The 13,023-nt window shown below is 26.7% G+C and overlaps 1 protein-coding gene across 1 annotated transcript; it reads right to left on the bottom strand.

Moving 5' to 3' along the window:
* Positions 1-8,345: 8,345 nt before the first annotated feature.
* On the bottom strand, positions 8,346-10,885 carry OCT59_005626 (uncharacterized protein). The gene is made up of 5 exons (XM_066138469.1): positions 10,422-10,885; positions 9,992-10,354; positions 9,767-9,922; positions 9,339-9,688; positions 8,346-9,221 (listed from the first exon to the last, which is right to left on the bottom strand). The coding sequence occupies exons 1-5, from the start codon at positions 10,813-10,815 to the stop codon at positions 9,045-9,047; spliced, it is 1,440 nt and encodes a 479-aa protein (XP_065997592.1). The 5' UTR covers positions 10,816-10,885; the 3' UTR covers positions 8,346-9,044.
* Positions 10,886-13,023: the final 2,138 nt, after the last annotated feature.

The raw sequence follows: 13,023 nt of genomic DNA, 5'->3' as shown, positions 1-13,023 counted from the left end.
ATTAGTAAAAAAATATTAATAGATGAAATATATATATACAAAAAATATTGTATATAATAAAATTCTTATTCTTTATATTTATAAAAATTTTTTACTTCAAATCACCGGGAGTAATTATCACCATTGGTTAGAATTATTAATTTTTACCAGCATTATATTTTTTTAATACCAGTCAATCATCATAATTTCAGTCACCAGTGATTATCACTCCAGTTAGAAAAATTCTTTATAAAAATAAAAAGTAATTTATTTTATATATTTGATATGATTTATATATAAAATATTATTTGGATTACTTTTAGTATAATTTATTATGCAAAATATTATCTGAACTGCGAAGCAATTCAGATAATATTTTGCATAATAAATTATACTAACAAAAATTAATTTCACCAATTATATTAGTAGGAAATATAGTTTTTAAAGTTAAGCTTAGAGTTAAAGTTAAAGTTAAGGTTAGAGTTAGGGTTAGGGTTAGTGTTAGGTTAGGGTTAGAAGTAGGGTTAGGATTAGAATTAAGGTTAGGGTTAGAATTAGAGTTAGTATTATATTAGGGTTAGAATTAATTTTAGTTAGGTCTAAGGAAAGTAAGTAAAGTAAGTTTATTACTAGGGTTAGGATTTTAGTATGATGATTAGAATTAAATTGTTTAAAAATTGATCATAATATTAAATTTATATAATAGAAAAATAATAGGGTTTACAATTCAGATTATAATAGTGAATTAATAATATTAAGCTTATATAAATTGAATTTAAAAATATATTCTTATAATTTATTTATAATAAAATATTTAATTTAATTTTATAATTATTCTTTATAAATTATACCTTAAAATTTCATCAATGTTAGCAAACCCAGGGCAATGCCTAGGCCTACGGGCTAGTTAATCAAATGTTCCTGAATTTCAGTTGCACCATGTGGATATGGTAACTCTTTCATACTGAGAAGTACTTCATTTGGCTCAAAATCAGATGTTATCCAATGAGCTGTAACATCTAGATAAGACAAATGTGCTGGTAAACTCCAGGCATCTAATGTCAAGGAAATATATTTCACTTGTACCAGTTGATTTTTAAGTGTAATTTCCTATTTCAAATGTTTTTGAAATCCTATTTTTAATGGTTTTAGTGCAAGGAACCTTATAACGCTTATTAAATCCATTTATCATTTTAATAAAATCTGGATCTTTTACAACATTTAAAGGTTATACTATTCCAATAACAAATCCTATGATATTTTGAGTTAGAGATTAACTTGTTTAGAATGTTTATATGGTTTAATAGAAGATTCTGGGAGGATTTTTTAATTCTTCTTCATCACGTTTCATAGCAATCTCTTTGGTAATACCTTTCTAAACGCATCTGACAAATGCGTTAAGCTAATGAGCTTGAAGAACCACATCATGTGAGCATTTTTTCACAACCACATCAGAAAATTTGTTTAGACGTAATTTAGTGTAATATTTCGGAGGTGATGTAAAATTTCGAAATATTACACTAAATTACGCCTAAACAAATTTCCTGATGCACTAATTTGACATACAGCCTTGGTATTATTTTTATTGAACTCAAAAAACTGCCATACCCAGCTTATTTTTGGTCTTCTAATTTTAGTTGATGCTTTTTGCTGTTTTGATTGTTTGCTAATTTCTAAATATTCTATATTAGAAATATTAGCAGATAGTGTAGTGATATCTTGCAATAACACATGACTATCTTTGGCTTCATAATCAGGATCATTTTCACTTTTTTCTATTGTTAAATGACTGGTTTCAACCTCATAAACTGAGTCATCTTCACTCTCTTCTATTACATCTTATGCTAAATTTTCTTTCTCTACTACTGCTTCTTTGGCCATCTGTTCCATTTGTTTATGTTTACTTTGTCATTTTTTTTAAAAAAAAGGTTTATAGTATAGGAATTTTTACGGTATTGGCAGAAATAAAAGATAAATGATCGGCATTATATAATCTGATTAAAACTTATTTTTCGGTGTAACAGATAAATTTGATGATGATCATTTAATAAACTACTTTTATTATCAATACTGCGCTACAATAAACAATTTCGATTTTTGTTCAATAATCGATTTAAAATCAATTCTTATCGATTTTCAATAAATTCGATTATTGTAAAATCAATTCCAATCTCTAGCTGAGGTGATGCAAAATTAAAGTTATCAATCCCTTTGAAACTATTTCAGAATTTCAAGTACCGTATTTTGCGGACTACAGTACCTACAGTACCCTACAAAAAAGAATTTCCATTTTTTACCGATTTTATTATTTAAAATAATTTAATAAATATCTAGGTATTATAGGAGAAGTAGAAAGTGAGTAACGTAGATTAACTAATTGAGTAACATAAGGTCACATAAATTTTTTAATCTACATTACTCCCATATATAAGACATGGGACGTAAGATGAACTTTATCCACCTTACGTTACTTTTCTTATATATTATACAAGTAATATATAAAGAATTTATATTACTTACTTTATTAAATCACATGATATAATTTTTATATTTATTTAACGATCTTAATGTTATCTTTATATGAAAAAAAATTACAAATATATGTGTTTATATTTTTTTATTAAGTATTTCGTACAATATCTTTTTTACAATATTTTAATTTTTTAATAAAGCTATTATTACCACTATATTATATTATTTAATTTTCTCCTAATTCTAATAACTCTTTCTTTAAAGATAACCTTTCCTTTAAAATCTTATTTCTCTCTTTTTCAAATTCAAGAATAATTTTTTGTTGTTGTCCGTTGGGCAAATTTGATTCTTCCAAAGCATTTCGAGAATCATAACTATTATCAATATTTGAAATGGTTGTTTTTTGTTTCTTTGTCATTCTGTTAGTTTTCTTTGTAGTATTAGATTTTCTTTTTTCTATTTAAATAATATAACATATTTAATTAATTGTTTCTATTTTAAATAAAAATTATTATTACATATAGAAATTGTTAAATATATATACGCAATCTTTTTTTAGAATTTTCCATTCTTTTTAATGAAGATTTATTCTTGTAAGTTTTAGAAACATTATAAGTTTGAATAATATAACTAGTTGTCCATTATATTTTATTATATGATTGTGCACTATACATTGATATAAGTTTTTAGAATTAAAAAAAAGAATTTTGTGTACTGAGCTACAAATTTCTTTAATTAATAAATATTTTACCTATAAATTGCTCCAAGAAGTGATAAGGATATACCATCTCTATTGACATTTTCATATGCTGATTCACTAACATTTGTGTCAAATCTTATAAAATTCCAAGTTTTTATAGGCATTAATGTAAATGCCCTGGAAATACCTGCCAAAACCCATTTTTTGCTTTTGTCATTCACCCAGTCTAATAATTAAATTATAAAAATCAATAATTATTATCAATAATAACTGGTTAGATGAATATAAATAAAATATTATATACCAATTGCTTGTTTATTTTGTGTGAGCTTTATTTGTTCAAGCACATTCAGTACTTCAGCTTTTGTTTCAAGATGTGGTATAGCATACATTATCTTTTTAATTTCAGTTGGTATTTCAGATTTTTGTCTGATATTTCTATGAAAATAATCAATATAAGATACATGTTAAATATTTATGATAAAATAATAAATTAAGCAAACCAATATTTTACCTGTTAAAGTGAATTAAACAGATTTTTATAAATATGTTTCAAATGCTCAATAGCAGATAAATAAGGATATCTGTTATTCAAATATTGTCTCAAGCCTAAATATATCATAATTTAATAACCAAATAATTTTCAGAAAAATCAAACAATTAAAAATGAAATACCTAAAGCTTATCCTGAATGTACATCTGCTAATATACATTCTATTTCTTTACCATCAATATAATGAAACCAGATTTCACTATTTATGTTTTCCTTCACAACTGAAAACACAGCTGCAAACATATTTTGATATGCGTCTGTGCTTTCATTGTTTGTAAAAACTTTTGCAAATGTCAAAGTTATAGAATAAATGAAATAATAGTATTGAATTTTCAGATAAATTGGATCAGAGTTTAATATTTTAGATGTAAATTAAAATATAAATCAAATTTTTGCATATAAAATTGAATTATTGATGATTAGTTTAATTATTGTCCGGAGCGAAGCGTAGGACAATATATGTCTACGCACTATGAAAAAAAAATCGATCACGTGAGTTTCTCTGTCCGCTACGTGATCGTCACCCAATGAAATCGGCAAATTTTAGTTTTTCGTTCCGGACTTACAACAGTTCCCGTTTTCTAGTTAAATATTATACAGTATATTAAGTTTAAACAAAATTTAAAAAAGTTACATATTTTTCTGAAAATTTTCAACATAAACAACTGACTCCCATTCTTTGATTTCTCCTTGAATTCTTTTAAATGCTATATCAATTTCAAAATAGGATAAATCTAATAATGCAAAAGATTGCTCTTTTCTTATACAAAGAACAAGTATTTGTTCATTTTGGAAAATTTTAAGGATTATTTAATAGTGTTTATTAATACACTGATTTTAATTAACTTAATAAATAAACCATAAAATGTCAAAATAAAAATACCTATTTTACGTATATAAGTATTATCCAGATCTTTATTTTTTATAAATTTATGTACAGTACTTATTATTTAATATCAATATAAATAAAAATTAATACTCTAATAAATTTATAATACTTAAGTTTTAATATTTCAAATAAATACCTAGAATGTTTTGTCTATGTGGATGCTTTGATCTTTTTTTTTTTGCAATTAAATAATTAATTTTTGATTGATTATTTAAGCTTGGATAAATGGAATTCAAGGATAAGTCATTTAAATATATTAGCAGTATTGGTTCTAATATTTTTTAAAAAATAAAAAATAAAAAAATAAAATAAGTTTGAAAAATATATTATCACAAAATATTTATTTAAAAAAAACTTACTAGTCAAAAACTTTCTAGCTGTAAAATTTGACAAATTTTCATTATTTATAATAGATTGTAAATCTTTAACCAAATTTATTGGTATTTTAACAGGTGGAGGAGGAGGATGTGCATATATGCCCTTGAAAATTATCACAATATAGAAGCATTTTTTTAGATTTAATGGAGTTATATAATAGAATCTAACTTGACATGGTTTATGTATAATTAAACCACTATCAGTAATTGTATTGTTAGAAAATCTATATAGAAAATCTAGCACAAGATGAAAAATACAAATAGAAATAAAAGTATTTAACAGTTATATTCAATATCATTATTAAAACAAATAATAGCAATTAAAATTTTTTACAGCATTTTTTATTTTTTGAGTTATATGAAAGCACAGTATAACAGCTATCAAGAGTTGTATTTGATGTAGAATCCTAATAAATAAATATAAATTGATAAGCAATAGAAATATAGAATAAATAAAAGAATTTAATCTGACATGTTAATCATATTTCAATATATAAATGTATAAATAAATATATACTATATACCTCTTCTGTAGAATTGGCATAAAAGTTGTAATTTTGGAATAATTCTTTTAAGCGCTCATTATATTTAAATACCTATTCTCCTTTTTTCTATCCATTACATCTGATAAAATATTTTGTTGAACTACCTTCGCTAAGCTATAATATATTTAATTGATTTAATGTAAAATCAAAAAATTTAATTATAAAAAATTATTTATTTATAGACAATTATTATACATACTACTTTATGTCTGCAAGTCTTTGGACTTCTACTACAATTTATAAACTGATAAGAAGTTTTAGAACATATTACAAAAAAATTACAAGTATTATTTTATTATTAGTTTCAGTGCATTCAAATTTATAGGCTTACAAAATCTAAAGAACCTAAAGGCAAATGACTTACTTGATTATATACTTTTCAATTGAATGTTCATAAATATTGTATATATTCTTATAGGTATTGGTTTCAAAATTTACTGAATCATGTGAAGAATTTAATTCTTCAGCAGAATGGAAACACATTTTAACCATATAACATTTTCTCATATTCTTCATGGCTTTTATTTCAAGAAATTCACATTCAAATTCATATGCTGTCCCACTTTTGCTATCCATTAGTCCATTACATATTGAATATTTTAAGGCTAAAAAATTCTCTTGCCTTTTTATGATCAAATGCAGATACACTATAAACATAAGCTACTCCATCTTCTGAGGTTCTAGGATATTTTGCAATTCTAAATAAAATTCTATATCATTTACTATTAAGTTTTTCCCAAAATCTCCAATAGTTAGATTATTCTAATTGTGATATAAAAATTTTTAATTAACTAATAATGTCACAATGTTACGCTTCATTCAATACTTAAAAATATAGTTACCTCAAATTTATTCATAGAGTTTTGTCCTTTTCATTATCAGATAACTGAAAATCAGATTCCACTGTATTAGTTGTATTATCAGAGTCATAAATAGTTTCCATTTTTTGCAAAGATACAATTTAAAATAGCAAAAACAATATTGTTTATAAAATAATAATTTGATTTTTGCAGAAAAACTATTGTATTACACTATTTACAAGAATTTATTATATCTATTATATTGAAAATTGTGAGTCAAATATGTCAAACATGAAAGTTTAACACAAATACAAAAAAATTTAGGTAAAAAATAAAAAGTCAGGTCAATTTTTTGTTGAGATGACATGGTCAACATGTATATTATTGGATATTCAAGCCATGATTATATAGTAATAAATAATTATAACATGTTATATTGTTATTAATATATTTTATTTATGGATTTATGTAATACAATTGAAAATAGTAAAGTAATTAAAAATTTATATTACATTTCATACCTTTTAAGAGGAAGTAACGTAAACAAAATGTGTGACATTATGCTATTCACTTAACCATCTTACATTACTTACTTTCTATATACTCAGTATTATGCATGATAAATACCCAATTATTAAATAAGTTTTATACATATCTACTAATAATAAAAACTCATGTCAAAATCTCTAAAATCTGTATTATACCTGGGGTATTGTTAATAATTAATTCTGAATCAGGTTTGACTTTAAAAGTACTAAGCCCTTTTTCTTCACATTTCTCAGAAAAAGATAAATAGAATACTTTGTTTTTTGGCTTCAAATTTATAAGAAGGTTGGCTTCCATGCATACACTTCTAATAATTGCCATAGCTTATATCCAGTTTCTTTTTTTATATTTTTTGTATAAGCTGAACCAAATCCTATCTGTCAAAACATTTGATAATCCAGTTAATTTGGCATGTCAATCCAAGTATTCAGGAGTTAATATTTTATCAGTCTTAGTCATGTTACCTTTTTATATAATTGCAAATCAATTTAATTAAATACAGTAGTAGTTGACATAAATTAACCCTGTAAAAAAAATATCATAAAATGAAGTGTAAACAAATATAGTATTGAGTCTATGCAGTTATTTCAATTTCATGCTGTTCACATTTATATCTACCTTCTATGCTTTCTTCATCACCATGATTTTACTTGCATAATGGACATAATGTCTTGTCAGTAATACCAAAATAATCAAAATTTTCATTACTAAATTCTTCTATATAAATTGGGATATTGATCCAATATCTTGTTGCAAAAATAGAAGTGATTATAAGTTGGCTTAAATTGGACTTATACTTTTGATACACTAGTCTAATTGGTTTTTGAAGTCCAAAATGTGGATGGAATGCTTCCCAATTTCAAGTTGAAATAGCTACAGGTGAGCATGATGAATCCTGTGATGGGAAATGAAAAAATTATATCATTACATTCAGAATATGGCCTTAGTTCTGAAACATCAATATCTCTGACATCTTTCTCTTCAAGACTTTTAAGTATTTTATATCCAAGGATTCTAAGATTGGTAAAAAAGGACAATAACACACTAATTTGCTCTGAACCTGACATGTTTGATATAGTAGTCTTGCTAATACCTTTTGTCAACATAATCTACTTCATTTTTATAGCACCAGACAAATGTCCAGTCACCAGATTTTCACCTGCAATTACACACTCCCTCTACAAATCAATAAAAATGATTTCATGATTAGCATACATATCCTCAACCCTATATGCAAAATATTGATTGCTCCCAAAAAACTACATATATTTGAATATTGTTTTGTTAGTATATTACTAGCGTGAAGGAAGATGCTTTTTTAGAAATTTTTGTTAGGCGAATATATATGTGATTCTCACGTCACATCGCACAGCCTCCGGATCTGGTTTAGTTTCACAATAGTCTTGAAATCAGAGGATTTGGTAGACGTGCTTGAGACACTTACTTTATTTTTGGTGGTTTCTGATCGTTACAAGACACACAACACGAAAAATATCACGAATTCTTTCATGGAGGCAATCCCAATAATTTCATTAAATAAGAAAGAATTATGCGAAGAAAACTAAGGTATGTTTGGTATTATGAAAACCCACATGTAGTTATTCCAGGGCATTAGGTCTTATTAAGTAAACTTGAAAATTTTAAAAATGCTTTATGATCATTACATACACATTTCCTTTTATTTTTCCGATATATACACCACTGGTTAGAAAATTATGAGCCCAAAATTTATTTAATTCAATATGAATACATATACTAGCTATACTACGCCATTATTTATGTTAAAAAAATATCTGAATTGGTTCTTTAGACACTGCTTTCTCTTCCGCTAATTTTTTCGTGTTTTACAAAACTATCAAAAAATCTCAAAAATGAACATTATACAGTAATAGGTAATTTGTTATAGAAGATAAAAAAAGATTAAAAGAAAATGGAGATAGTGAATTTGAATATTCATACAGCTTGTAGTGATTGTTGTATGTTGTTGAAAATATCATTTTGAAGATATATATATATATATATATATGGTTTCCTGCATGGTTTATAATGGGGAATATTATTTAATACGTCGTAACCGATTACATCATTTGTGACACCATCATGAATGAATCTCGTTTTAACCCAACCAGACCTTTGTCCCATCACAAATGACCCAGTCTCTTGAGGCCTTAAAAATTTTTACGTCAGCATTTACTAGCACTTACATTCCAACCATCTTGAGCATTAAGTTTTTTTCTTACAAAATCTGGGATTACAGTTGTTGTTGCGCCTGTGTCAATTATCATTCGGAAACCTTGCTCTACATTCGCCATTCCCGCCTCATCCAGGTTATCATCTGTATTTCGAAGACGAATATGCACCTATATTTGGCAAAGGAAATCCAAATGATGTCGTTCTTATTAGGGCATTGACAGTATAAAATATCAACTAACACCTGTCAATGGCCTTATAATCCATAAATTATAAATAGTACGAACCTGCCACTCTTTCTCTGCACCTGCATTTGTATTAGCATCAGACGCTGAAAATCTACGTAATTCGACAATACGTTCTTTAACAGGTACATAATAACATCCCGGATAATCCACCCTCATTTTCTTTTCCTCTTCGCTTGATCCGTATCTGACAAATTTCCCATGAACGATTAATACATATTCACGCGATTGATCAAGAGAGCCGGAATCGAGTAAACGGCGATATTCAAGTGCATTTACGGCGAGTTCACTCCCGATTGGCTCCCAATAAGGATCGACGACATAATCAAAAATTAAGCGACGCTCATTAATGTCTGGGGGTTGAGGCCAAACGAAATCTGAGCCAGCGAAGTCTAAAGGATATGTTGCTTTTAAATAAGTTGTATAGTGATATTTTCAAACCAATCAAGCTGGACAGACTTGTTACGCACCATAAAATTTCTTCCACTCCTCTTTATTTTTTGTGAATTTATCGAGTCCCAATTTTACTGCGAAATCTTTAACGTTTGTTGTTTCTGACTTTTGTTTCTCATCCTCGAGGTCAGATGATTCCTTCAAACCAGCAAACTTTTTTTCGAGATCAAACTCTTCAGACGTACACAAGAAATTAGAATATAGTAAAAAGGGTATAAATATCTATATATGAAAGTACGAACCAGAAACGATATTTCTAATTGACAGTGATGGGTCATCCGATTCTCCAAGTCCGTAAAGCTGACACATTTTTGGGGATGTCCAATCCGAGAAAGCTTTTGAGGGAGTCTCTATGGACACGACAAGCCTGAAATTGTTCTTCGATACGAACTGCCGGAGCATTTTTCTGAAGTCATGATCGTTCCGAGGCGAGTATCTCTTTACTTCGTACGTAAAGTTTAGCACCGCTCCGTCATTTTCAAGTGCTGGCAACCCAAGGTTCATTTCACGTATGGAATTTTTGAGGCCTTCAAGGGTCGCTTCTTCTATGTTTACGATCCACTTAAATCCATTCGTTCGTCTCGGACTAACGATGACATCGAACTCTACAAAGCAAGCAATGATTAGCCTAGCCCCAACGAAGTTTTCAACTCTTTCCTCAACTATACATACCATATTCAGACTTGTTGAGTAATGCCTGCAACGAGGCGACTTCCTCTCTTAATTTCAACACCTCGTCAGAAGTGGCAGTGGTCTCTGGCGGAGAGACTAAGACATGAATATGTTCTTCGGGAAGTGAGTCAGGGAAGTATTTCGAAATCTTTCTTATTGCTAACAGCTCTTCACTGTCCTCGAGTGAAAGATTGCTTAAGGGATCGACATGATCGTCAGAGATTGGCACTTTCCATAGCTTGAGTTCGTCTGCAGGAATATTATCGAACACTGGTGACTTTTTTGCCTTAATAGCGTCCTTGAGGTGGCTAACCAACTTCCCACTATCAATATCAACAGCGAAGGCGTTTGCGGTCTTATTTCCTTTGAGGAGGCAAAGTAAAGTGATAGTCATTGTTTTCGGCTTTTATAGTATTTTTTGTGAAATATTATTGGTGCAAACTAGCGTAAGTGAGGACAAGGATAAAAAAGAATTTTAAAAAAAATACTGAGGCAGACTTATATGTGAGAAATTATTATGTTTCACCAATCAGCCTTATTACAATATGAAACATTTCTTATAATATATTTTAGTTTTATTAATTACTTACCACTTTTAGTATTATTATTGCTTTTGACTCATAATATTCAATCGGTTCAATTATTATATTAGTAAAATTGCTTTATTAGTTAGTTAAAGAAGTTTCTTGAGATTTTTTTTTTTTACAAGGTAGTGCAATTTGTATGTTTATTGATTATATGTAAGAGTGTAGAATAACTGTTATATAATTAATTTATTAAAACTTCAAACTAGTTCGATTGCTCCTGTACTTTACCATCACATGAAATTCACCTGTATCCTTCAATAATGATTATATAGAAAACAAGTACAGTATGTAATCCTATGTATGTATGTATGGTGGTCAATGTATGGTATATATTTTCATATGGTATAGTTATTACAATAGTAATATACTATATATAGGCCACCATACATCTATACATACATATATAGGATTCTATATTGTACTTGTTTTTATCACCCCCATTTTTCTTGTGATAAAAATTCTTAAATATTTGATTACATTTATATATAGTATTATTGGCTATAGTTGTTCATTTGTTTTTAAGCTGTTGACAATATATTATATATTTATCATCTTCATTTTTTTCAAGACAAAACCTACACTTTACATCACCATATAAGTTATATCTTCTTTTTTTTCATGATTTCCAATATTGGAAGCAGATAATTTAGAAGTTTCAAGTGTTTAATAAATCTGTTATTTATTAGTGATATTATGCAATTAAATCCTATACTTTTCTTGAATATTGTCCAAATGATTTATTCTTCTATTATATCAGTTGTATCTGAAAAGATTAATCTGTGCATGCAATTTAAAAACTATACTGCATCTAATAATGTAGACTTACATAGATTATCTATGAATTTTCTAATATGATGCCTGTCAACTTTTTTACCATTCCAGTAAATGTCATATATTAGATCCTTTTGTTATAAATTTTTAATTTTAATGTACTAGTCGAAATAGGACAATTCAGCCTAAATTTGACCAGGTTGAATATAAGTCGAATGATAATCTAACCTATATCAATTGAGGTCAAATTTTTGGACGCATTTAGGATGATCATCTCAAATTCAGAAAGGATATTTGGCTAAAATTAGACCTAAATTGACCAATATTCAACATTAAAACTTAAGTTAAATTATAGTCTAATAACCATCTATTTATTTCCAAATTTATTTTAATTTTATTATCAAATTTATTAAAGTATTTATTAAATGCTTAATTATATTATTATTATTATTAGCATCTATCTAAATTACAAATAATTATTGCTAATTTACAATTTCAAAATCACATGATTTATGTATTTGTATTATATATTTATGAATCTTAATCTTTTGGAAATTCACTGAAACTATAAAAAAAGAAAAGAATGGTTAGTAACCATTCCATAATATTAAAAAAAAGCAAAAAAATCTAAGATTATACTTACGAATCTTGATTCTCTTTTTCTGTTCCCATCAGAACCTATTCACCAAACCTATAAAAAAAAAAGAAAAGAATGGTTATTAATAACCGTTCATAATAATATTAAAAAAAAATAAAAAATAAGCCAATATTCGTACTTACGAATCTTGGTTCCACTTTTTCCAAAGATTTTAAAATCTACAAAAAAAAAAGAACAGTTATTAGTAAACTGTTTATAATAATAAAAATAAAAATAAAAAATAAAAAAACTAAGATTTGTACTTACTTATGAATCTTTATCTTTGAGTTTTCATTTTTCAGAAGTCCATTAAACCTAAAAAATAAAATAAGAACAGTTATCAGTAACTGTTCATTAATATTATTATAAAAAAACAAAAAAAATAAAACTAAGATTCATATTTACGAATCTTGGTTTTTTCCGTTCTTCAGAAGATACTGACCTAAAAAAAAAGAAAAAGAATGGTTAGAAACTGTTCGTAATAATAAACAAAAATAAAGAAAATAAAGATTCATACTGAATCTTTAGTTTTTTTTCATTATTCAAAAAGATAGAAATCCACTCGAACTTATAAAAAAAATAAAAAGAACAGTTAGTAACCATTCTA

The sequence above is a fragment of the Rhizophagus irregularis genome, chromosome 13 (genome assembly GCF_026210795.1).
Source record: "Rhizophagus irregularis chromosome 13, complete sequence".
NCBI lineage: Eukaryota > Fungi > Glomeromycota > Glomeromycetes > Glomerales > Glomeraceae > Rhizophagus > Rhizophagus irregularis.
This window is presented reverse-complemented; position numbering and strand designations above follow the sequence as displayed.

What these genes read in the sequence shown, in the direction of transcription:
- OCT59_005626 (XM_066138469.1), bottom strand. Translation starts at nt 10,815, where the DNA reads ATGACTATCACTTTACTTTGCCTCCTCAAAGGAAATAAGACCGCAAAC. An exon ending in AATTAGAAATATCGTTTCTG is followed by an intron (nt 9,923 to 9,991) that starts GTTCGTACTTTC and finishes GTACGTCTGAAG; the next exon opens with AGTTTGATCTCGAAAAAAAG. An exon ending in GTGCAGAGAAAGAGTGGCAG is followed by an intron (nt 9,222 to 9,338) that starts GTTCGTACTATT and finishes TGCCAAATATAG; the next exon opens with GTGCATATTCGTCTTCGAAA.